Genomic DNA, 26,802 nt, shown 5'->3' on the forward strand with positions numbered 1-26,802 from the left:
TTTGTTACTTCAGTGAAAGTGTCTCAGTATCAGAGGTACTTGTATACATCTTGTGTTACCTAGGAATAGATGGCTGGGAAGCAAGAACAGCAGCTATGACACCTGTTTTCTGTGTATGCTCCTCAGCTTCAGGTCTCAGCTCATCCTCTGATTTGGGCCTTCTACGTATAGGCTTTGGTGGTGGAGCTAGAGGTGTGGTGCCTTTGCTCTAGAAGAGTCAACAGAACATCTATATTTACTGCAATATTCATTGTTCTTTACACCTATTAGTTATAGAAAGTTTCCTATTGAATATGAACTTAGTTGCAAGGACTCATGCAAGCAATACTGCTAGTTAGCACCAATGAGTTTCTGTAAAGCTTGTTTTAAGACTTTGAACAAGCCTATCTAGAACTAGTTGTAAATATTCCATTCCAAATACCTGAAGCTGAATAATCAACATAGCTCCCCCTGGTACCGTGTGGAGGCAACTCTTCTCATCACTCACCTCCATGCAATGCCAGACTTTTCCCAGCATTGGAAGTGGAGTCCTGCCAGCCCCAGTGACATCGGGAAAGGCATGTGCAAAGTACTAGGAAGTGGAGTCCTTTCTAGCACTTTCCCCATGTTTGCACATGCCTAGCTGTAGGACAGTGTGGTAAAAAAAAGTCTCTATATTGCATCAGAATCATGATTAAGAAAAGGTTTGTTTGGATAATCACAGCCTACTGTACAGATGAGCAATTAGGTTTTCAAAAACATTTTCATTTTCATTTATTTCTTACAATTCTATACTGTCCCATACAAATAAGTGCCTGGGCAGTTCACAATCTAAAAAAACAGAACACTGTCACAATTAAAACAATTTAAAACTACAAATAAGAACTCTAAAACCTGAAGCTTTAAAACTATGAAACTAAAAGCCTTGTGTAAACAAGTATGTTTTCAGGTCCTCAAAAATATTCAGAGAAAGGGAAACTCTAATTTCATTAGGAAGCGCATTCCAGATTCCTGGGCAACTCTAGCAAAGACCCGGTTTTGAGTCACCACCAACTGAGTCGGTGGCAAACACAACCGGACCTCCTCAGATGATCTTGATAGCAGTTGGGTTGATGAAAAAGAAGGCATTCTCTTCATTACCTTGGACCCAAGTCATATACCTATAAAGCCTTAAAGACCAGCACTTTGTATTTCGCCCAGAAACTTATTGGCAGCCAGTATAAAAAGTGTGTCATTGAGTCGGGTGTCGACTCCTGGCGACCACAGAGCCCTGTGGTTGTCTTTGGTAGAATACAGGAGGGGTTTACCATTGCCATCTCCTGTGCAGTATGAGATGATGCCTTTCCGAATCTTCCTGTATTGCTGCTGCCCAATAGAGGTGTTTCCCATAGTCTAGGAAACAAACCAGCAGGGATTCAAGCCGGCAACCTCTGACTTGCTAGTCAAGTCATTTCCTCGCTGTGCCATTAGGTGGCCATTGTAGTTCTTCTAAAATGGCCGTAATATGATCTCTGCAGGCAACCCCAGAGAACATCCTGGATGCTACATTCTGTATTAACTGCAGTTTCTGAACTACGTACAAAGGCAGCCCAACAAAGAGCGCATTGCAGTAGTCAAGTCTGGATGTTACCAGCATATGCACCACTGTTTTAAGGTCGTTTATCTCCAGAAATAGACGTAGCTGCTGAATCAGCCATAGCTGATAAAAAGCATTCCTGGCCACTGACTCAACCTGAGAAATCAGGGAGAGGTTTGGGTCCAGATGTACACCCAGACTACATACCTGCTCTTTCCAGGGAAGTGCAGCCTCATCCCAAATAGGCAGATCTAAACCTCCTAAGTCTCAACCTCCCACAACAAGTACCCCCTTCTTGCTTAGATTCCGCCTCAGTTTGTTCTCCTTCATCCAACCCATTACTGTCACCAGGCAGTTATGTAGGGAAGTTAGGCCATTTCCTAATGAAGTTGGCAGGGAGAAATAGATTTGCGTGTCATCAGCATATTGATAACACCCTGCACCAAATCTCCCAGCGATTTCATGTAGATATTAAAAGGCACTGGAGACAGTATGGAACCTTGTGGGACTCCATACTGGAGCTCTTGTTTTGAAAAGCAACCATTTCCAAGTGACACCACCTGGAACCTACCCAAGAGGTAGGCGCGGAACCACTGCAAAGCAGTGCCTTCCACTCCCAACTCCTTCAGGTGCCCCAGAAGGATACCATGGCCGATGGTACTGAAAGCCACTGAGAGATCCAAAAGGATCAACAGAGTCACATTCCTCCTGTTGATTCCTAATTGGAGATCATCCAACAGGCCGATCAAGGCCGTTTCAACCCCATAGTCTGCCCAAAAGCCAGTTAGAAATGGATCCAGATAATCAGCTTCCTCCAAGAGAGCCTGGAGCTGAATTGCCACCACCCTCTCAATCACCTTGCCCAGCCATGGGAGGTTGGAGACAGACCTATAGTTGCCTAACTCTGAGGGATCTAATGTAGGTTTCTTTAACAATTACCTCCTTGATAAAAGGAGGCATCCTGCCCTCCCTCAGAGAAGCATTAATAATCTTACAAATACCCTCTCCAATAACCTCCCTGCTAGATCGTAGATCATATTTCAATTTTTCCTTCAGCACTGACATTATCAAACGAATCAGCTATTTGTACAACTATTACATTCAAAATGTTGACCTAGGACAGGAGAGCAACAAATTACAGACAACCTTGGAATTAGTTAACAGCAATCTTAGGGCACATATATTTTCCTTTTTAATTGTCTTTGGCTCCAGCAGCTTTCTAGGAAAAATGAAGAAGCAAGCCTACCAAAATCATTTCATAGCCCACTCTTCCTGTTTAGCAGAGTCCCACTCTACTAAGTTTCTTGATATTTCAGAAAACATGCTAACATTTTAGAATGGATGCTTTTAATGTACTGTATTTAACTTGGTAAAATACCAAGTATGAGTATTTTATACTCATTGATAATGACCTAACTAAAAACTCATTTCTGGTAAGCATCTATCCACAAAACCGGCTACTTACATAAAGTCTTCTATTTAAGAGTAATGATATGGATTTCCATAGTAATAGCTATATTGTTTTCCACAGTTTACACATATGTGCTATAAACTTCAGTATGAAAGTAAGTAGTACATATTACATACCACATTTGCAGGGGTACTAGAAGCCGCTTTGTCCTCAAGTCTTCCTTCTGCTTTGGCAACTCTAAGGGGTCCAGCAGAATCAGAAGGTTTTTCTACCTGTAAGAAGTAGTAACACAGAAATGCACCTCACTGTTCAGCAAGCATTTTGTTAGCAGTGATTTCAGTGGTTAGAATATCACCTTCTAGACAACAAGGATGAGCCAACTGCCAACCCTTGGGCAAGTTATGGCCCCAGCTTTGGGTGATACTATCCTAAATCTCTTCAAAGGAGTGTCAAATTGGGTCAATTTGATTCCAACATACCTCTGTCCCACACCACCTTCTTGCATCGCCTCGCGCCTGCCTTTTCATCTCTCCCTCCCCTCACTCGTGCAGGGGAAGGCGTCTTTCATTGCCTTCTGCTCTCTTCCCAGCTCCATCCTCCCCTTCTGCCTGTCTTCTGTCTTCCTTCTGCCCCTTTCTCTTCCACCTTCTTTCTTCTGTCTTCATCTCCCCCTCCTTTTCTCATTCCCCGCACTCCTCTCTTCCTCCTTTGCCCCCAACTCACTTCTTCTATCTTTATCCTCTGCATACTGAAAAGCCATGAGGATGGGAGGCGGGGAGCATGGCAGCATGGGAGAAATGCTTCCTCCCAAGTGTGAGGAATGCTTGTGGCAGCAGGAAGGAAGGAAAGAGCCAGCCCACCACAGCAAGTGGGGAGCAATGTGGGGAGCCCCTTCAGCACATAGTGGGCTGACGGACATGCCGGTGGCCTGGGTTGATGCTCAGTTTCTCAGGGGGCAGAAAATGGAACTCCATGGGCCAGATCCAGCCTGTGAGCTGGCAGTTGTATCTCACAACCCTGAGATACACTTTAATGTTACTGTTGTTTCTGAATTGTTTTATGTAAGTGCACATATTTGCATATAATGCTTTGTGTGCTCTTAAAATCATCGGATGGGTGATGGGCTGTGTCTGTCTCTCCTCCCCTCAGAGCAAGATGGTCCCTGCTCAGTGGTGTCAGTTTGGAGAGGAAAGGGCCCCCTCAGTAGGAACTGGAGGAGCCTGACTTTTCTGATCCTTGAATTACTGTCTGCATAACCAAGTGGCATCAGATTACCGAAGCTGGCACTGCTACAGGTGGTTAACTAGCTGCTCTAAGGGGTCCAAGAATCCTGTGACAGGATTGAAACAATGTCAAGAACCCATCCCTGCAAGTGTTTCTTTTGGATTATGGATCACAGAAGTATTTGTAAATGACCTCAAGAATGTATTTAATGTCAACTATTTAATATAGTTGGAATAAAAAAAGAACCAACTAGTTCTGCATCTCCAAGGGGCCTTTGGGCTTCTGACACACGACAAACTGCTTTTAAACTAATGGGACTTTCAAGAGCACTTTGTGATATGGCACAGGGACCTATCAAATCCAAGGCATGCCCAAACCCTTGGACCCATCTAAAGAACTTGTTTGGATCCTGGCTGATATCTATTAAAGTATAACTTTCATTATATCATATACAAGGCTTACATAATGATGATGATGATGCTACTCACCGGCAAAGATTCTGGGTGTTTCTCTATTTCTTCCTCCTCATTTTCATTTATGCCTGATGCAGCAAACACCTCAAATTGGCTAAAATCTGCAAAGTTTGGCTGTTCTGGTATTTGTTGAGGCGAAGTACTGGTATGAGTGATTAGACCTTCAGCATCTGATGAGCGATGAGCATGACCTCCAGCCTACAACACAATAGACATTTGGTGCTTTTGAAAAGTTTACTAATAAGAAATCTTGTCCAAGTAAGAAAGTCTGCTTGGATACTAACCAAGAAAATACTATTTCCATAACATTTATTGTTATTTGGCTTTTTTCTAATGCATAGAAGAGTATGTTTTCTGAAGTATTTAAAGCACATTTAAATTAGGCAAACACTGGACTATTTATCAACTTGTAAAATAATGCTAATTTTGTCAAAGTCCTTCTCTTGTATATAAATATTTACAAGCCTGATTAAAACACATCCTGTGCTCTGACTTTCATTTAACAGGTATTCATGGACTAGAGCTTCACAATACATGCAGTTGACTGTATGCTTCAGAACATTCCCATTTCAAGAAACACCTCCATATGGAAAGCCAGAATACAAGCAATGGCAAGTCATCCAAAATTCAAGGATCAGAGAGCCAGCGTGGTATAGTGGTTAGAGTGCTGGACTAGGACTGAGAAGACCTGAGTTCAAATCCCCATTCAGCCATGAAACTAGCTGGGTGACTCTGGGCCAGTCACTTCGCTCTCAGCCTAACCTACTTCACAAGGTTGTTGTGAAAGAGAAACTCAAGTATGTAGTACACCGCTCTGGGCTCCTTGGAGGAAGAGCGGGATATAAAAGTCACCACCACCATCATCATCATCATCCAAGATGCTAGCTTTTCATGTGCAAAGAGGTTTTTAAATGAGGGCACACTAAAACATGATCCTATGTATTTTGAGGAGATACAATTCCATGAGGCTTATATCGTGGTCTACTTGCTGAATGTTTGCATTGTTTCTGAAGCATGCATGGATATGAATGAAATGTTGAACTTTAATATCCTAATATATTTGGCACACATACAAGTTGCCAAGGGTATCTAATTATATTTATCCTTTTCAATCCTTGCTGTATTCTTTATAAGGATACAGCAATTTTATAAGGCTCTAGGAAAACAGAGACCTCTTGTCTATTGTTATCCCAGAGGGGTCAAGCATGGTTTCAGCTACAATTGTGTCTCTAAGAATAGATAACAACAACTTTGTTAGCCTCCCTATAACAAATAGTTATCTGGGTGGCTTACAACACATTAAAAATTGAGATAAAAACATTCATTAAATCATAACTGACCAAAAAAAGGGGGGAGGGAGAGAAAATACAAAATATAATACAAGAACAGTTACAATCACATCAGATCACTATTTTTAAAAAAATAAATAAATTTTAAAGGCCTGAGTGGACAGAAAGGTCTTTACCTAGATCCCTCTTCCTAAAGGAAACATAGGCCAAATTCACATCAATAGCCAATACAGTCATTGAGAGACACGGGTTCAAATTGTTCCTGCTGAATCATGAAGTGTTTTGGGAACCTTGGCTCTTATTTCTCAGCCTAACCTAATTCAGAGTTGTTGTGAGGTTAACCTGCGATAAAGCCCTTGTTTGCCACACTGAGCTCTTTGGAGAAAACAAATGGCTATGGCAGATGCTTTTTAATACACCAGCTTAACATGCATACAACTGCATTTTAGAGTATAATGAAAATGCTTGTGCAGTAACAAGAATGCTACTAAAATATGCAATCAACATATTTTTAACAGAAAGGAGCACTTGTTACTTACCATGAAGGCTTCTTCTTGCTGCTGGATATGAGGTCAACTCATGTGGGTTATCCTTCTCACATACTCCAGAGGCAGAACTATGCAAAATAGCTAACACTTCAAGAGCCTGGGAAGGATAGTCCCGTTCAGTTCTGAATAGCCAAGTCCACAGTCAGAGAAGATAAATGTGTAAGCAACTATGGTTCCTCTAATTGTTTTCATCTCTGTGCAGAATGAGGTTTGTTCTGAACGGCAGTATCAAGGCAGTGTGTGCACACCTGCATTCAGAATGCAGCCTTCCTGATTCAACCTGAGCGTGACTGAAACTGAACTGAGCAGACATCCAAAAACTTGTGAGCGCGCACACATGCCTTAGAGGGAACAGTGGTGAGCAAACATAATATGAAAGTAAAGATAGTAGAAGAATAAAAAATTATGCTTGGATCTCCGATTCCTTTTACAACACTGCAAGAAAATTCACCAAGTGTATTGGTAGACAGATGATGGATGCTTTCCTTGATGCTAAAATAGTGTCCAAAACCTGAGGAGAATATCCATACCGACTCAGGATGTTCCTCTCAGTTTCCAAGTGGCTAACCTTAACCAAGCAAGGTCATGATTGAACAGGTTGTTCTAGTAAGAACTAATCAGCCTACTTTTCTTTCATTGTCTCTACAACTGGACTAAATTAGGTTCAAATTGAGGTCCACAAGTAAGACTTGTTGCACTTCAAATGTTCATGCATCTGCCATCTTGGATCAGGGTGGATGACATCACTACAATTACATTGAGGTGTCCCTGTGTGTCACTCACTACAACTGTACCAAATTTGGTTCAGATCAGTTCGACAGTCCTCAAGTTAGTGCACTTGCGCCTCAAAAGTTCACTTGTCCACCATCTTGGATCAGGGTGGATTATATCATCAAAAACTACACCATTGGGGCATCCCTATGTGTCCCGACAGCTGTAGTATATTTGGTTCAAACTGGTTATACAGTTCACAATTTAGCCTACTTGCGCCTCAAAGGTTTACATGCCTGCCATTTTGAATTAGGGTGGATGACATCACAAACTATGCCACTGAGGTGTCCCTGTGTTTCACTCACCACAACTGTACCCAATTTGGTTCCAATGGGTTAGGCAGTCCACAAATCACATAGGACTAATAGAACTGGGAGGGGCTATCCTTCCCTGGCTCTTGAAGCATTAGCTATTTTGCATAGTACTGCCTCTGGAGCATGTGGGAATGATAAGCCACATGAGATGCCCTCATCCAACAGCAGAGAAATAAAATATTACCTGTGAGGGTTGAGGTCTTGGAGGCACTGCAGGGGGATAGGCAATCACTCCAGCCTGCTGTTGACCTACAGGATAGAAAAATTTAGATGTCAACACAATGTTTAAATTTTCCTGTGTGCCAGACAGATTAACCTCCAAATAATTTATAAACTACTTAAAATAAGCAGTTTCTTGGTTCTGCAAGTTCGCAGGGGCATGTGTTTATACAGGTACAACAGAAGAAAAATAGTTTTATACTGTGTGACAAAGCAGTGAAAGCATTCCAAATATGTACTTAGGAGAGAAAATATATACTGAATTGACTTTATAAAACCTAACAAAAGAATCTGAACTACAGCTACCTGACGGAATTGTGAAGGTCCGATTCATATCTAAAGATGATGATCGTGAGTGTGAAGGATGAGGCCTTGGTGGTGGTGGAGGCGGAGCTGTATTATCTGGAGATGTCCCTGAATGTGACCTGAAAAACACCACAACTACAGAAATTCTATTGCAAACTGTAAATCCTATATGCTAATCCATCAGAAAACATAGTCACCAATTCCTTACTAGTAATTATTGTTCTTTAAGATGTGGACTTCAGTAAAAGAACTGAAGGTATTTGAAAAGCATTATACGGAATTGTAACCTGTCACCTATAATACAATAAACATGCCTGCACTCTTGAGTTGATATATACTAGACAGAGATGGCCAGATTGTTCAACTCGGGACATATTTTGATAGATTCATTAATTTATATCAAATTGACATTAAAAGTGACTGCATTTTGTTTTCAGAGAACAATTTCTACCATACTATAATCCTTTTCACTAACTAGGATTAAAAAAATCTCTAGTATATACAAAAGATCTCTAGTAAATATATTTAAATATTTATACACTATTAAATATTTTGAAGAATTTGTTTGAAAAAGTAATATTTCCTGATGACCTACAGATACCAAGTTTTAGATGAACAATCCTGCCACTTAAATTAGCTCAATGCACTATTTTGTACACTGGAACATGCTCGATGGAAGTTCAAATAATTTTTTGTAGGTTTTTGAACATATCTTAAATCTTATTCTCAATAGATTTTTAACACTCAATCAGATCAATAATTCCAAAACATCCTCATGCCCACAAAAAGCATAAGATATTTCTCAGATTCAAATGTACTGATTTAAATTTACCATATGGGCATTGTTCAATAAAATGAATATTTGATGTTGAAAACCTGAAGATCAACAGGTCTTTTACTTCCCTTTTAGAAGCACATTAATTTTTTTAAAAAATCCATGACAGATATTTAATTTCTTGAACTTTCCTATAAATCTAATCTATGCAAAATGACTTTGCTTGGGTAACGGGTATCACCTGCTAGTTTATTTATACTGAAACTATTGGGAAATAGTTTCATTATAATTAGATTTTTTTGAATTCTTGATCTTTCAAGTATCCGACACTGCAATTTAGAACTATGCATCACAGTGATGGAAACTAGCACTGCACACATATATTCCAATTCTCTAAGAGAATTCTTTGGATCAGAGATTTGAGCTGAGGGCTGGTGGTAGATGAACAGAAAGACAGGTTGCTTACCTGTAACTTATGATCTGGAGGTGATCTCTTGTCAGTCATGAGAAATGGGTTACTGTGCCTGCACAGGGACCTCACGGATGGATTAACTAGCTCTCATTGGTGCACCTCCCTACCCTGCACATGCTCCGTGCCTTGCTTTTCCTGGCAGTCGGGCACCATTTTGTCTCAGTTTCTTGGAGATCCATCTGATGATAGATGTTCCACAATGGGATTCATTGATCAAAGGTAAGTCTTGAGCTGAAAATGCTGCAGCGGGGAGGTACGAGTGGGTCTCATTGACTGACAACGGATCACCTCCAGATTATAAGTTATAGGTAAGAAACCTGTCTATCTGTAAGTGATCCATTGTCATCATGAGAAATGAGTGACTAACTAGCCTTTTCCCCTCGGCGGAGGGTTCAGCCATTTCTCCCACTACTCAAGGACCCGTTTGAGTACTTCTCTCCCAAAGTTGGCCTCCGCAGCCTATCTTAAGTCTACAGCATAATGTTTGATGAAAGGTGGGTGCGAGGACTAGGTGGCTGAAGCACAGATGTCTTTGAAGTGAAGGCTGGATCAATGTGCAGCGGAGGCAGCACATGCCCTCATGGAGTGTGCTTTGACGAGTCTAGGAGGTTGTTGATTCTGTAACTTGTATGTTAAGAAAATGAGCTCCACCAACCAGTGGGAAAGCCGCTGCCTATGAAGAGACCTTTATTCTTGCCTTTGTACAAGATAAAGAGCATCTTGGTCCATCTAATATCTGCTGTACATTTTTCAGGTAACAGAGCAGACATCTTCTAACATCGAGGGAATGTAACGCTCTGTCTAACTGAGACGCAGGATTTTGAAAGAAGGAAGGGAGAAGAATGTTTTTATTCAAGTGAAAGTCCGTGACGACTTTAGGCAGGAATGCCAGGTCAGTACACATTACGACTTTGTTAGGATAGAATTGTGTGAATGGTGCATCTGTGTGCAAGGCAGTCAATTTGCTTACACGCTTGGCGATAGTAATCGCTATTAGAAAGGCAGTCTTAAGCGTTTGGTAACGTAGGCTGGCTTCAGGCTCAAAAGGCACTCCCATCAGGGAGACCAGAACTAGGGAAAGGCTCCATTGTTTTGTTGGACTACGGATCGGGGGTAAAGATTATTAACACCTCTCAAAAACGTTTTGCACATTGGGTGCGAAGAGTCAGAATGGCCTTGCCAGCCGGCATGTTTAGAAGAAATAGTGGCAAGGTGAATCTGGAGGAATACATTAGCTAAGCTGGCTTCTTTCAGGCTGGTGAAATACAAGAGGACCTGCGTAGGAGAAGCCTTCATTGGGCAAAAACCATGGTCCTTAGCATATATTGTAAAAAAAAAAAAAATTACTTGTGTAATTTTTACGAGTGGAAGCTCTCCTGGAATTGAGAAGGATATTCTTTAGTAACCGACCTTCCAGGCCATGGGTCGCAGGGTTCTTAGAGATGGTTTCAAGATTTCCCCCGCATTTCTTGACAGGAAATCTGGTTCCAGAGGCAGGTGATAGAAGTTACCGGCTGGCAGTCTGAGTAGCAATGCAAACCAAGTTTGGCGAGGCCACCATGGTGATACTAGAATGGTTCGTGAATGGTCATGGATCAACTTGCCTATTACCCTGTTGATCAGAGGTAGAGGGGGAAACAGGTAAAGCAGGTTCCCTCTCCAGTGATACTGAAAAGCATCCCCTAGGGAGCCAGGTCCAACGCCTGCTCTGGAACAGTATCACGGAAACTTCTTGTTCCTTGCCAAAGCAAAGAGGTCCATGTAAGGTAGACCCCACTTCTGTACAAGACGGTCCAGGTACGACTGCTTCAACTCTCATTCGTGATGTTGTTGGCTGTCAAAGGTCCTGATGATATCGTCGGCCAAGACGTTGTGCAACCCTTTGATGTGAAGAGCCGTTATGAAGATGTTCTTGGAGATGCACCAAGTCCATAACTGGGAACTCAGGGTGCAGAGAAAGCGTGACACTGTGTCCCTTGATGGTTCACATGGGCGATCACCGTAGAATTGTCCATCAGTAACTGCACAATCAAATTCTGAAGCAACATGGCAAAAGACTGGAAAGCCAGATAAGCGGCCATAAACTCCAAAAAGTTGATATGCATGTGACGTTGGTGCATTGTCCATAGACCTTGTATGCCGTGTTTGCCACAATGGGCTCCCCAATGCACGAGAGACGTGTCGGTGGTGACACAGAGGGACGGAGCCGAAGTGAGGAAGGGAACCCCGTTCAGAAGATTTGCTCTGATTGTCCACCATGTTAGGGATTTCAAAATCTGCGGAGGAATGTCCAGGAACATTGCCTGGATGTCAATATTTAGTCAGAAGGCCTGCAGGTACTAGAGTTTAAGAGGCCGCATCCGTAAGTGGGTGTAGAGAACTGTAGATTTGCATAAAGCCATAAGACCCAGCAATCTCTGGACACGATCTGCACGTTGGTGAGGGTCACAGTCAAACTGGATGATGAGCGTGCAAATCTGTTGATACCTTTCCAGAGGGAGATATGCCCTTTTCATTTGAGTATCTAGCAGGGTGCCTATAAAGTCTATAGTCTGTACTAGCTGAAGCCTGGACTTGGCCCAGTTGACCTGGATTCCCAAATCTCACAGGAGATGGAGCGTGAATTGGATGCGAGATTCCAATTTGCATTTGTCGCTGTGTACTAAAAGCCAATCGTCAAGGATGGGAACACAGTGATCCCCCGAGTCCTCAAATAAGCAACGATCACGGACATACATTTTGTCAAGACTCTGGGTGCTATAGATAACCCAAAAGGGAGCACTCCGTATTGGAATGCTCCTATGGTGAATCTCAGGAATGTGCAATGATTGTCCTGGATCTCGGTATGAAAATATGCATCTTTATCTAATGTGTCAAACCACTCCTCGTTGGCCAGGAGCAGAAGAATTCCCTGCAACATTGTCATACAGAATTTCTGAGTATCCACATAGCTGTTTAGGTTGTGGAGATCCATAATGGATCTGATTCCCCCGTCCTTCTTGGGGACGAGGAAGTAGCGGAAATAAAACCCTCATAGGTGATCTGTCCACTGCACCGGACTACTGCACCTTTCTCCAACAGGACATTTACCTCTTGCCAGAGGGCTGGAGTTGGAGGGGTGGACTTGATGCCCTCGAAACTCGGCAAAGTTATGAACTCGATTGCGTAGCCAGAGTTGATAATTCGTAGGACCCACTGGTCCAATATTATCTGGTGCCATGCCGAGGCATGACTGGCTAGTCTGATGATGTTGGGTGGCAAACGAATTGGTATCGAGAGCATGCCACAAGCAGCCAGTGGAGAGGAGAGCTGGTCTTGTGGTAGCAAGCATGACTTGTCCCCTTAGCTAAGCAGGGTCCACCTTGGTTGCATATGAAAGGGAGACTAGAAGTGTGAGCACTGTAAGATATTCCCCTGAGGGGATGGAGGCGCTCTGGGAAGAGCAGAAGGTTTCAAGTTCCCTCTCTGGCTTCTCCAAGATAGGGCTGAGAGAGATTGCTGCCTGCAACCTTGGAGAAGCCGCTGACAGTCTGTGAAGACAATACTGAGCTAGATAGACCAATGGTCTGACACAGTATATGGCAGCTTTCTATGTTCCTATGAGTGGTGTTGAAGGCGTTGGCCAGCAATAATGGTGCAAGCAGTGGACAGTCTCCCAGATAAAAGAAACTGCTTGGAGTTGTCCTTGGTGGTACGAAGACCATGATTCTTGGTACATTGGCCGTAACTTTTCTTATGGTAGGGTTTAAATGGCTTTGAATAGTCCTTTCGGTCCTAATATTTAAACCCGCATTGGCGGTTATATGGTCAGAAATGAAAGCTTGGGGTGGTGTACAAATTTGATCAATCAATCAATCTGTAGTGGGAAGAGCCATGTGAAGACAAGGCTGAAGCTGAGAAGCTTTTAGCTGTAAATTTGGATTTTTATGAGTCTCTATTGTTGAGTCAATAGACTCGCTGAAAAGACCCTTTCCATAGAATGGAAGGTGTTCAATACAGTCCTTCATTTCCAGGTTAAATGTAGTGGATCTTAGCCAAGTGTGGCGTCGAAGAGAAACCGCAGTCGTCATAGTTCTGGACTCTGTTTCAGCCAAGTGCTTATATGTGCTTGACTGCTGATGAGTGAGATCAGCGCACTTCGTGAGCATGTCATCAATTTTTTTGATGAGGTCTTCCACATTAGAAGTGGTCAGTTTGTTACAGAATGAGTCCTAAAGAATGTAATTATAGTGGGCCATGCAGGCTGCGTAGTTCGCTTTGTGAACGGAGAGAATCGCAGTAGAATAAATACACAGTCAAAAAACATCGAGTTTTCTACCCTCTTTGTCAGAGGGGGTAGTGTGGCGGTAGCCAGGTTTAGAAGAGGTAAAGTCAATTACAAAAGAATTGAGGAAGTAAATAGAGGTTGTCTTCTTGCACATGATAAAGTATCTCCAAATGCTTTGACGTAGGGGTCGAAGGTGATGTTTGCAAGACGTTCCAGGGAATTTTAGCTGCCTTGATTATAACAGGCAACATGGGAAATGCAACTGGTTGTGTGGATTGCATGGTTGACAACATTTTATAGACAGAGTCTTGTAGGTCAGTAGCAGGATGTTTGATCTCGAGTTCAAGCATCTTAGTGTATGATTTCAGTTCTTCGTTAGGAGACGTGGAAGGCCTTGGCAGCATATCCAAAGGCAGATCAGAAGGATGTCCTGGTGTGGCACTGTAGTCCATGTCGGTGTCAGAAGATTCAGAGGAATTTTCCTCAGAAGACTCCACGGGCTCAACTGGGGCAGGTGACGCCTGCGGACGGGCAGGCGTGGGTGGGTCCGGAACCGACCGAACAGGAGCAACCAGCAGCTGAGGAGGTGGCGCCATCGGTAATGCGAGGGTGTCACTGGTATTGTCTGAACACACTGACTCATGAGCACAGGTGGTATAGGTGGTTTAGGAGGCAGCACTGCAAAAGGATGGACAGGTGGCACACGTTGCGATGCAGGCTGACGAGGCAATATGCCTTGCAGCATCCGCCAAATCTTCCATGATTGGAACTCTGCCCAATCCAACTGTGCGGACAGAGAAATATTGTGCCTAAACCCACAGGCATGAGTGGGGACCTTTGGAGGTACCAAAGGAAGTGGCACAAAGGGAGAAGCAGTGGCAGGTGGGATGATCGTCAGCACCATATACGTGGAAGACCTGACTCCAATCCGAAGGGGAGACATCGAAGGTGTCTTCGGAATGGGTATGTCGTCAACATCGAACTCGGTATCAAAACCAGGAGTGAGGAATCCCTGCAAAGTGGAACCCGAAGGGGTTGTCGTGCCAGAGTCCAAAGCACTCAACAGGGACTTGGCAGTACCCTCATAACAAGGCATCATCTGTGGTATCAAAGAGAGTAAAGGGTTATTTCAAGGATGTCCTCGCAGGTGAGAGAGACAATGGTTTATGCTGCTGCAGAACAACAATAGCTGTCTGAGAGGAAGGATTAGCATGGCGCTGAATGCCGGCGTCGGTATCCGTCAACAATGAGGAAGTCGAGGGGAAGACCAAAGTAGTTGGAATCAGGAAGACCGATGTTGACATCTATGCTGAGACAGTCGAGATCGACGGGATGGTCAGAAGTACTGAACACAATGGCGTCGAGAAAAGCACGAAAAGACTAGCCCCTGCATCAGTAGGTGGCTTCGACAGACTCGATGGCTGTATTGGTGGACCCTCGACCTCAAATAATGAGCCGCCTTCGACTTATGCTTTTTTGGAGGCAGTGAGTCGCTATCTGAGGCCACACAATGTCGTTTGCGCTTCTTATGCCCGTGGTCAGAAGACTTGAGCTTTTTTAAGACAATCTCCTCGAGATTATCTCACAGGGTTTGAGACATTGCATACACAGACCCTAGGGCAGACATTGAAAGAGGACCTGTCGACGTCGATACAAAGATCTATATCAATTCTGGTCTGGGCGTTGGCAGACACAGTGCGTCTCCATAGAGAGCAGCTCTGAGGCATAAAGAGTGATTTTTCAGCGTTTGTTTTGAAAAGGCTCTGTAAATCCTACAAGAAGTGGGGACATGTTGCTCTCCAAACAGAGTAAACAGAGTTCGTGTTCATAAGTTAAGGGAGGTTTTGCCCGACACTGAGAGCAACACTTAAAGGTAGTTTTCTTTCTCTCAGCAATGACTTTTCTGACAGCAAAGCTGTGGAAGGGAGTCGTCAAGTCCAAATCAAAGTCCCAAGAATAATCCACTTACAGTCCGAAGTCAAAGTACCAAAAGTTCAAATATCTGAGAAAGAAATCTAAGGGAAAGACAAAGTATAAATGAGGTCACAGTTCGAGTTGGCACTAGAAAATCAGTCTGAAGTAACACTTTCTTTTCTAAAACTGTGGAGCAATGAACCAGAGGTCCAAAAGCATCAGCAGTTGAAAAGAAACTGAGACAAAATGGCGCCCAACTGCCGGGAAAAGCAAGGCATGGAGCACGTGCACAGCAGGGAGGGGCGCAAATGAGGAGCTAGTTAATCCATCCGTGAGGTCCCTGCGCAGGCACAGTAACCCATTTCTCATGACGACAACGGATCACTTCCAGATCTTGTAGGAGTACTCCAATACCATGGAAATATTATTCTCAGAACCATGAAAGCAAACAAGTCCTCCTTTGCATCTGGTCATCCTCTGACTATTTTTAATTTAAAAACACAAAACCCTCAACAAAAAAATATGGGGATTGAAGGAAGGGCATGCAACTTCAGCATCATAAATATTTTAGCAACTATTTACCGTTGTCTAGTTACAGTACTTCCAATATGTTCTGGGTCTGAAGTATAGGAATCTGAGCTGCTGTAACCATCTGCTGACAGAAGGGGGGAAAGTCAATCCCACACTGCTCACTAATTTATCATATTTTGATCATACAGTTATAAAGCTTACAAGTTCAGCAATTATAAGATTATACTGGGCATAACTGACCCAAAATTCATCAGCTTTATTAGCAAGTTCCTATACAAGCATTTTCCTATAATGAATCTAGTCCCCGCACACAAGAGCTCCCTTTTATCTGATCAAGCATTAACTGCCAACTCTGATTTTGTATTCTCATAATCCTTAATGCAATTTAGAGTGCCTGCCGTGCACTGGACAAGTAGAAAATTCACATTAACTACTTTCAGAGTTAATCCTACCATGCAACAGGGTGAAGCACGCTGCTTCACGAAGCAGATCCTGGACCAGTTCTTAGGGGCAGCACAGCAGCCCTCCAGCACCCACCCCATGGATAGCCTGCAGAAGTGAAATGGCATTATGCTTCTCTCCTCTTGGCACTCCTCTTCAAGCAGTAAACTGTGTGGGTTGACGGTAACTTTCTAGGCCTGTGTCTGATTCCAATAAATGTGTGCTATCATGATGCCACATCGACGTGGGTGCTCCCAGCATGGCCAGTTTTGCACAGCACCTGCCATTTCTGTCACCAGGGGAGCCTCTTCAAATGACCGGGAGCCCACAGGTATGTTGGGAAGGCACGCAAGGATGGCTAGGAAGGTGCACAGGAACAACTGTGAAGCCCCTCCCAATTCCCCCCCCCCCCATGATTTGCATCCCTGCAGATCTTCCCAACTAACTCCCATACACCTTCCTAGCATCTCCATGGGCTTCAGTTCTGTAGAAGAGGATTCTCTGGTATTAAAAATGGCAAGTACTGCGCAAAGCCTTGCTGGGAGCATGCCTCTGTACGGCACTGGGGAGAGTGATACACCATCATCAGAATCAGACATACGGATGCTTAGGGCTGTTACTTTCACCACCCTTACTATAAGACCTCCTTTATGTGTACACCATATGGCACAGTTCCTATCTCCTCTGTGGTTGCTTACATGCCAGAGTCCATGCAAAGATTTCCAATCAAATGGCTCCTCTAACAGAGCATTTAGAATGCTGCGCAAACAACAGCTCCTAAAGGACATAGTTTAACATTTAAGGAATGGGTGCAAGCATCTGCACAGATTCCTGCTGGCACAAAAGCAATCATACCCCTTGGAGAATGGATGAATGAAAGAAAAAAAAATTTTTTTATATACACACACACACACACACACGTGTCAAAGAGGGCAAATGGATAATTCAAGTCCTAAGGGGTAACTCAACTCCATCTTGAATAGAGTACACCTCTGAGGGCTACTTTTCACATTTACTTTTTCCAACACAAAATTAATTTATGAGAATGAATGTATGGTCTGAAGTTTGAAAGAGGAAGTTTTCCCTGTGTGCACACATGGATTATGCTATTGCATGTACTGGCTTTCCAAGTATTGTACACACAATGGAGAAAACACAAACACATACTATTCAAACACCTCCAAGCAGAACAGAAAGCCATTTCTTATTACATTTCCAACTTAGTATCAACTTAGTTCGAATGAAAAACTAGGCTGAGGATAGCCTTGAGTACAACCGCTAATCAAATACACACTTCATATAAAATAGCATAGGTTGTTTCTAATGAAATATTAAAATGCCTACGTTAGTGTTGGGTTACAGTTATCTATATTTTCACAGAACATGTCCTTCTAGTGAGCTAGTAAACACTGATACTTACCCACAGTATTTCCCCCTACAAATTTTACAGATGAACTCAGTTTATTTTCTTCTGCAAGATCTGGTGATTTTACAAGTAAAGGACTTGTAGGATTTGTATGATCTAGGAGGAGGAATATATATCTATTTAATTGAGTATATATATATATATATTTAATAAATCGATTTCATGATGGCAAATTTCAGCTAATGCTGAAAGTATGACACTGGTAGTACAGAATGTTTAAAAAAAGATTTTTCATGGGTGTTTATAAGGTCTTACAATTCCAAATATACAAAATTTTCAATATAACTACTACAACCAAATGCCAGGCATATTCCTCAAAATGGCATCGTCTTTTATACAGAACACTGTAAACATTACATTTTAAAAGATTTAAGACAGTATTACGAACGCTGTAAGCAGTAGAAAAATTATGCATGAAAAACCACTCATCCAACTTTTTAAAGAGTAAAATCCCTTCAACAATGTAGTGGATTTCTATCTCACTGTATGCAGTATGATGCATGATATGCTGTATAAAATTCTACAACTCCAGTGCACATTATGCATGCTCTTTCTTCTTCTTCTTCAAAATTAAGTTTTCAGATACATTTTCCAATAGAATATATATTAGCAACGTAGTGAAAGAAACATGTTAGGGCAGTTTCTACTGGAGTTCCAATAAAATCCAGTTGCATATATTTCAGTAAAAGCTGACCATATTATCTTATGGTCATCTAAACCCTACCTATACTCCTTACATCCTTATCTCTCCAAGGAGTTCAGGATAACACACACTGTTCCTGCCCATTGCTTTAAGCCTTACAACAGCACTAAGAAGAAAGGCAGGTTAAGTGAGTATGACTGGCCCAAGGTCACCCAGAGAGCTTCCTGGCGGAGCCTGGGTCTCCCTTATCTAAGTTTAATACTCTGTCCTCTAAGAGCCATGATTTGGGGCTGGCTCAGATGATTCTTCGTTCATCAGCCCTAGCAATGCAATAAGGTGGTGTGCATGTGCTATGCACACACTTCTTCTACCCTCCTAGTGTGCTGGCATGCCTTTCCCTAATTGTACAGGGTGTGTGCATGTGAGTGTCAGTTCAGACAAATCCCCCTCATGTAATTAGGGAAAGGTGCCCCAAATGAGGAAAGGGTAAGTGCACTTATAGCATACACATCCTTGTTGTGTTTGTTAGGATTGTACATAAAATATCATCTGAAGCAGCCCACTGATTCATAATATATATGGCCTTATAATCTTTTCCATTAAAAAGCTCATTTCTGTAAAAAGAATATTTTGTAACTAACACCTTTTCTCAGAGTGGCATGCCACTGAAAACCAGGTGCTAGCGAACACCAATGGGAAGGGGCAATTGCCCTCTTTTCCCCGTTTGCAGGCTTTCCCAGATTAACCTGACTGGCCACTGCATGAAGCAGGATGCTGGACTAGATGTAGCAGGGCTTTTCTTACGTTCTTAACTCTGTTGCCAGGCAATCACCACACTTCTTCACCCTAAGTTCCACAACCTATTTCAATACCAAAATCTGCCCAAAGTTTACAGATTCCATCATATGCAACTCAAAGATATTTCCTGAGGAACCACAGATTAAGTATCTCAAATGAGCACTGAAACAAATGCAGTTTTAAGTCATTAGGTAAAATAGGATTGAATGTGTTTGTGGAAACAAATGCTTCACATAGAGGGCACCATAACAAATATTAGCAATTAAATTTACCATTTCCAGTTCTTTTAAGCTCCATTTCCTGCATGTGGATTTTGCTTGGAGTCATTCGAATAGGAACAGGATGAACAATAGCAGTATCCTAAGAAAGAGAGGGATAACATTATTGAAATCATTCCTCAAAGCTGAATGGATTAATGCATTTACTTGGGAGTTTTGCACATTGCTTTTGTTCCAATTTTGTCTGATGCTCCTACCTTGCAGAGAGACCAACATGCAAAGTATGACAAGTCTTCATTTGATGTCATGCTTTTATTTACAGTGCCACCAAATAGCAGGTTTAAGCTGCACTATAAAGCAGCAGCATGATGGTAAATTTAAAATGCTATGGTGTTTCATGTTTTTCCTGTGTATTAGGAGAACCTACAGAAGAAAAAAGCTAATCCTAAAGCGAATGTGCAACTCTGCCCTTGTGCTATAGTGAGTCAACATTTATTAGTTTATGTCAAATGTACAGTACAGTTACTTTTAAAGCAAAGTATAAGTTTACACTTCATGTAGAACAGTGACTTCTGTAATCTTGTGCCTTAGGTCAGCGTTAGTCAATTGCGATCCCTACCATGCAGAGCATGGCATCTCTTTCATTGGCAAGCTACGTGGAAGCAGATTACAATATTCTGATCATTTAATGCATGCATTTCTAAGTAATTTAGCAATTCGAAACATTTATCAGGGACTAATATACCTTAAATGTTAGCAATCTGTATAATGAGGAAAGTTTACCCTACTGGTCCCTACACTCTGCTACTAGCTCTACAAGAGTTATCCCTGCCCTGCCCTGTGTCACCTCTGAACCATACATATGCATTTTTAAAGCCAGCTATTGACCCTGAAAATACACAAAAGTGCAGAAACGTATTTTATAGAAAAGGAAAGCTGAAGCAAAATAAAATGATTGCTACTTAATGCCTTAAAATGACATTCTTTGTTAGTATGAAGCCAATTTTTCAAAATTATCTACAAAGTATTATACTTTTCAGTATTATCTATATACAAAAATAGCATTTCAACATTCTAAGAAAAGTTCATTGCTAACTGTAACTAAAAATACATAATTTGGAGAAAGCTTTAGATACTGTTTTTAGATACTTCAGCAAAATGGATCGCAAGTGTTTGGTTCTCAGACCAGAGGGGCAGGAGCTCTTGGATGTGCAAGATTCAAGGGCAGAAGAGGTTTAGCGTTTTAGCCATCCAAATTGCTATAGCAATCACAGCAGGGAGTCAGGGAACCTGTGGAAGCTTCCAGTTTCCCCCCTTCTTAGGCTGGTTTTAGGAGAAAATCAGAGATGCCCTGCTCTCTTCTAATGGCAATGTTTGATTAGTGCCACAATTTATAGATTCTTATCCAGCTCACTGCTTTGTGCATATATGCAGATACATACAGTATGTGAAGCCATACAAAGACATGGCTGTCAGTGAACTGAAAAACTCAGAAGTTAAAGTGCATAAGTTGGCCAGAGTTCAAAACATTTGAGCATTCTGGGAGGACAGAGGATGTATTTTATGAACTACTGGTTCTCTTAGGACCAGTAACTGCATGTGAACCATCCAAATATTTTATCTACACGGATTCCTCCTGAGTGCTTAAGATTGTGTTCATGGAAGTTGCTGCTGGCCACTGCACCAGCAGGCAGATACCAATTCTTCATGTGACTGTATATACAAGATGGATGAATCATATGAAGAAATAAGTGGTGCTTGTATGACAACATATATCCACAAAGTCTTGTATGTGAACAACCAGCAGGATGCAATGGACAGAGGCCTGGCTCTGGATGTAGGGAATACAGATGGGCCCTGGGTGTACTTGCTAACCGAGGCCTATGACCAGTCCTGCCCCCTGCTTTCCTTTTCCTGTTTTCACCGTAAGGCAGCTAGTAATCGTCACCGTTTTCAGAATGCTGAAAACTGTGCAGTTTTCAAAATGCTGTAAGAACAAACATCACAAACAAATTGCACAGAGAAAATATAACAGAGACAGACCCCGTTTTACTACTTGGAGAAATGCAAAAAATCCTGTAATGAGTTTTAAAGCAGATAAAAGTTATCAAGTCTTGCTACCACTCCCCACCAAGCATTGTAGAATCATGCAAATACAATTAATGAAAATTCAGAGTTAATAAAATTAATTTCAAACAAGCAAGCTAAGTGATTGACTTACAGGATCAGCTGGTGCAATGTTAGAATCAAATTGGGTCAGAGTTTGTGAGCTTGAGGAGCGTTCGCTAAATGTCTCCCACTGCTGAACAGACAGAGGAGAGACAAGTCAGCATGAGAGATGGAATAAAAGTTCCCTGAAGACTTAACATAGTTCAGAGGCTGCACTGGCAGATGCTTATTTGCAAAAATTGCCAATACACATTTAACAAGCTTTCATAACTTTTCACTGGAACCAGGAATATTCAACTACCTTAAGAATCATGTGGTCCAAACAAATTAACATGAGCAAAATTTAGAGATTTCTTACGTGAAAGACAGCATACAGGTTTACCAACAAGATTAAAAGATAGTGAAAATGGAACCATCTTCCAACATCTGATGCTGTTATCAATGGAAATACTATGCAATTCATTGTTTTTCTGGAATTTTACTAATTCTAATGTACCTATTTCAAAATCAGGAATACATTTTTTGTATAAAATACCAGATACCTAATCTTTTGTATTAGAGGAATGCAAACAGAATCATGTTCAACTTGCCAATGCAGTCCCTGAACAATGTTTCTAGACCTGAGTACATTTATATAGATGTAGAATTATTTAATTTATAATTGAAACAATGCAAAGGATTAGAAGTTCAAACTCTGTGAATCAACAGGGAAGTCTGTCCTTGCAATCATTTCATGATACAGGACATGCTCTGTAACAAACGTCAAATAAGTTTCTCATGCTAAACAAACAAAAAATCCACAGCCACAACTGGATAATAATCAAGCATCAAAGTAATTAAGATTTGGCCTAGGATTTGAAAGTTAGACTACTTTTTTGAAGAGCAATGTTAATGTTTCTCAGTTAGTAGAATGTTGAGTAACGATTAGTCAACTCAAAACACTGCAACAAACCCTTTCAGGCACTCTCTGTTGTCCCAGCAACATGAAAGCCATTTGTCTGAAAAGTTCCTGCACTGTTGAAAGTACATTTAACCAATCAGTGGTGTGCTGAACGTTCCAAGCTTGGAATGTTCCGACTTGAAACAGGCCATTTCGAGTGTTCCAACCTCAAAACACAACACCCTTCAAATGAAGGGTTCATTTCAAGCTCGGAAGAGAACAACTCTGTTCCTAGTCGGAGCATTTCCAGTCTTCTGAGAGGCACCAGGGTGGGTGGAAAGAGGTACCTTTAACAATCATTACCTGGTTACCACTTGCACCTGCCAGCAGTGGCATCCCACCCTGCAGCTCATGCTGAGACTACCATGTCTACAGTGCTCTTCTGGCCTCTGCACATGCAAATGGCTGCCGCGTGTGCAGGAGCCAGAAGAGCACCATAGATTGGGCAGCCTCGGTGCAAGATGCCAGGCAGAGTACTGCTACTCATGGGGGCTTGCAGGTGTGAATAGTACTAAGGTAATGAGCCCACCCTCCTTAGAATACTCGAAACCCAAGCTCAACTGGTTGTTCCAATGGGTTTTGTGATCTGTTCTGAGCTCAGAACAGAACAAAAATCCTGTTCCGTGCACATCCCTATAACCAAACATGTAGGCAGGGGAAAGAGCTGATCATGGACCAACAGATCTCTTGTGGCTAGGAGAGTGCTTGAAGAGCTCTTAAAATAGTTAAGGAACAGACGATAATATTTTTTTAACAGAATATTAGAATGAACTCTAAAAATAAGATAATCATAATGGGTAGCATCTACAGTGGTGCTTGCGGAAGACTTTTTGCAGTTGATAGAAGAGGAGCCACATGAATGCATGTTGAACAAGCAGATCCCCATTTACACATCTACTGGCTTGTATAAGAGTTTGTACTAGGCACAAGAATTGGCCTTGAACACACTAGGGCCGCTCTCTCATGAGACCACAAGATGGCTTCAGGTGGCCAGTGGAAGCACCCCAGCCTGCCCGCTGCTATGGATGTCATCTCACCTACCTGTCACCATCCCTGCCTCACCTCTGCTGCTGCCACCCCCATCGTTCAGTTCTTCCCATCTCAGCCCCAACATTGCCCCATTTTCCCTTCACCAGCCTCACCTTCCAGGACATACTGCTGCTTTGAGTTGTAGGCCAGCAAGGCAGCATGGACAGAGAGTTCTCTTTCCCCCACCCCACCAAATTGTCCAATTTGTCTGTTCCATGCTGGATGTAGACAAAGCAGACAGAGACAGAGAGACAGCTCTGATGCTGAGACAGAGAGAGAGCAAGCACATGTTGATGAAGCAGCAAGGAGGAGAAGCTGGTAGGTTCTGCAGCAGCTGGGAACAAGTTCCTTGCTGGTCCTGGCCTACAGCACCCAACAGTGGTGTGCACCAGAAGATTAAGCCAGAGAGGGGGAAGGTGGGGCAGCATCAGTAGCAGAGGGCACGGGTGGTGAAAGGGTGCAGGGTGGCTAGTTGCTGTTCAGTTCAGGTAGCGAACAGCAATGAGCTGGTGCTGGGAACAGAAGTGAATGTCTTTACACAAAGTCTATATGCTATGTCCTTATGCTAGCGGAACAGCATTTGGATGCTACCTACTGAGAATAAGTATTTCCAGATACAGACAAGTAAGGAAGAAAAATATTCCATATTAATGCTTCATTTTTAAGAAGTCGCAGAACAAAGTAAAGCCAACAATGATATAATGGCCAGTATCTAAATAACCATGGAAAATATGCCCAAGCATTACTTTAATAGCAGCGTGCCCCCCCCCCGCCCACCATTTTTAAAAAGCAGCTTGTGATATGTCATGGGTGGAAAGGGTCAGCTTAAAGTCACTAGGCTAGCACAAACCCTTATGGGATATTGAAGGATACTTTGGGCCCTGACCAATAAAATGCTTTATATTACAAACCTAACATATTGGGTATTTAATTTATTGATATCTTCTAAATTCCCTGCCATACCCCTGGATTACAACTTAAATCAATATTCAAATTGGTATTCCCTGCTAACTTGGCAAAGAGGCACCTTTTAACATGGTGATTCTCTTTATTTAGCAGGGGGAGTGTAACTGGCCGTATCCAGCCCCAGCACAGTACCCTCCAGTGACTGTTGCTGGTGTCTACCTTATGTTTCTTTTAGATTGTGAGCCCTTTGGGGACAGAGACCCATCTTATTTATTTGTTATTTCTCTGTGTAAACCACCCTGAGCCATTTTTGGAAGGGTGGTACAGAAATTGAAATATTAAACAAACAAACAAACAAACAAACAACAACAACATTCAGCCATCCCAGGTCCTTGGGAAGGACTTGATGTCTGGATGAAACAAACCAGTCAATAACACCTGTCTGACTGTGTAAATTAATAAATAATAATAATATTATTTCTTGTTTACACAGTCAGACAGGTGTTATTGACTGGTTTGTTTTATCCAGACATCGAGTCCTATTATTATTATTATTATTATTATTATTATTATTATTCACCAAATTCAAGCCAGGAACTTAAAAGCTCCCAGTCCAGCTCCGTTCATTCCCCAGACCACTTCCTATTGACCAGTGGAAGACTAAAGTGGAGTTCTGCTCACTTGAATGGCACAAGTGTGTTGGTGGAGGGAGCAGGAAGCTACAGTAATACCCTTTTAAAGATAATTCTCCCAAAATTGGCCTCAGCTGCAGAATGAAGGTCAGTCACATAATGCTTGACAAATGTCTGGTCCGAGGACCAGGTCACAGCGGTGCAAATATCTTTAAATCTAATTCCAGATAGATGGCCTGCAGAGGCAGCATAAGCTCTAGTGGAATCGGCCTTTACAAATTTTGGAGCATCTGACACATCTGATTCATAATCATCATCAGAAGCAGCAGAAGCTTCTATCTGTGAGGTGGAATGAATCAAAGCCTTTCCTTGATTCATTGAATTATCACATGATAATGCCGTGGTTTGTGTGCTGGTAGCTACCACAGTTTGTAGTTGTAGAGATGGAGCAGGTGTCTGAGTAGCAATTGCAGAGACAAGCTTAGGCCTCGAGTGAGGAGCATCCTCCACCTCAAGGTGTCTAGAGGTGTAACCTGAGTTGCCACCTGCACCAAATGGTTAGATGCCTTTTTGGTGGGCCTTACATAGCTTAAATTTGTTATAATCAGCTGGCAAACCTGGAGACACAGTACCCTCTTGGTATGCATTAGCACCCCATCTCCCTACAGGTGCAAGCAAACAGTCCCTTGGGGATGTCCATGTTGAAGTCTGCATTAATGACATTAATCGATAAGGCACTTGGCTAGCCATCGTAGGCTTTGGCGTAGTGTGTACAAATCTTGCCGGTGAGATTTAGGAACCATGAATGGTATTTCCACCAAATCAGGTTCCTTATCATCCAGCCCTTAGCTGATGAAGCCCCAAAATGTTGAAGCCAAAAGGAGTACTCTCATTAGATTCAAGTAGTAAGAGTGGATTCCCAGGTGTGCCTGAATCTAGAGCCGCTTCCATCTCTTGGTTCTCTATTTCGACCTTGAATGTCACAACATCAAGGGTGACTGATACAGCGGCGTTGATGTGATGTTGCAGGATGCGAGGTGTCACTTTTGAAGGCTGTAAATCTGTTGCTGTGTTAGGTATCGACCATGGTAGCGAGGTAGTTGGTGATGCCACTGGCTGTTGAAACCCTGTTGGAGGTGTGGATATGCTCTATACCGTCTCAGTGATTTGTCATGTTTTGTGCTTTTATCTTTATGCTTTTTTAAGGAGAATCCTCCTTGTCCGTAGCAGACTTTAGTTTCTCTTTGTCTCAATTCCTGTGGGATGCTATATCCATCTTAGGAGCAAGCAGTTTCTTGAAAGGTGCATGAGCTCTCGAAGTGGATGCCTCCAACATCATGGGTTTAGACTGCATGACAGATGAGGCTGCCCTTGACGTCAATTTTGATGGCGAACTTGATACCAAGGGTGTTTGAGGCATAGAAGTTGTTGGACTCAATGCCTCTTCCAAAAGTGCAACACATAATCTCACCGCTCAATTATTTAACATTTGGCAGGATAACGAGCTGCACACTTTGCAGGGAGAAAGATT

At 42.3% G+C, this 26,802-nt stretch overlaps 2 protein-coding genes across 14 annotated transcripts in view; one reads left to right on the forward strand and one right to left on the reverse strand.

Annotated features, from left to right (window-relative positions):
- The window catches only part of ECT2L (epithelial cell transforming 2 like), a 64,631-nt gene extending 58,093 nt beyond the window's left edge, over positions 1–6,538 (forward strand). For 5 of the 7 annotated variants that reach the window (XR_008314860.1, XR_008314879.1, XR_008314876.1 and 2 more), the window contains one exon: positions 4,116–4,685. The gene's annotated coding sequence lies outside the window, so the exon portion shown is untranslated. Of the gene's footprint in view, positions 1–4,115; positions 4,686–5,169 lie in introns of those variants that run through there. The other 2 variants (XR_008314862.1, XR_008314870.1) reach the window with 2 other exon arrangements.
- Positions 1–26,802, reverse strand: part of REPS1 (RALBP1 associated Eps domain containing 1) — a 77,956-nt gene that overhangs the window by 3,322 nt on the left and 47,832 nt on the right. For 3 of the 7 annotated variants that reach the window (XM_053289443.1, XM_053289436.1, XM_053289421.1), the window contains exons 10-18: positions 21,817–21,897; positions 19,650–19,737; positions 17,931–18,032; positions 16,121–16,193; positions 8,111–8,229; positions 7,770–7,834; positions 4,679–4,861; positions 3,143–3,238; positions 60–208 (exon numbers count right to left, since the gene is read on the reverse strand). In XM_053289443.1, the coding sequence (XP_053145418.1) occupies positions 60–208; positions 3,143–3,238; positions 4,679–4,861; positions 7,770–7,834; positions 8,111–8,229; positions 16,121–16,193; positions 17,931–18,032; positions 19,650–19,737; positions 21,817–21,897 (956 nt within the window). The remainder of the gene's footprint in view (positions 1–59; positions 209–3,142; positions 3,239–4,678; positions 4,862–7,769; positions 7,835–8,110; positions 8,230–16,120; positions 16,194–17,930; positions 18,033–19,649; positions 19,738–21,816; positions 21,898–26,802) is intronic. The other 4 variants (XM_053289470.1, XM_053289428.1, XM_053289452.1 and 1 more) reach the window with 4 other exon arrangements.

This window comes from Hemicordylus capensis, chromosome 1 (genome assembly GCF_027244095.1).
Source record: "Hemicordylus capensis ecotype Gifberg chromosome 1, rHemCap1.1.pri, whole genome shotgun sequence".
In the NCBI taxonomy this organism is placed as follows: Eukaryota; Metazoa; Chordata; class Lepidosauria; order Squamata; family Cordylidae; genus Hemicordylus; species Hemicordylus capensis.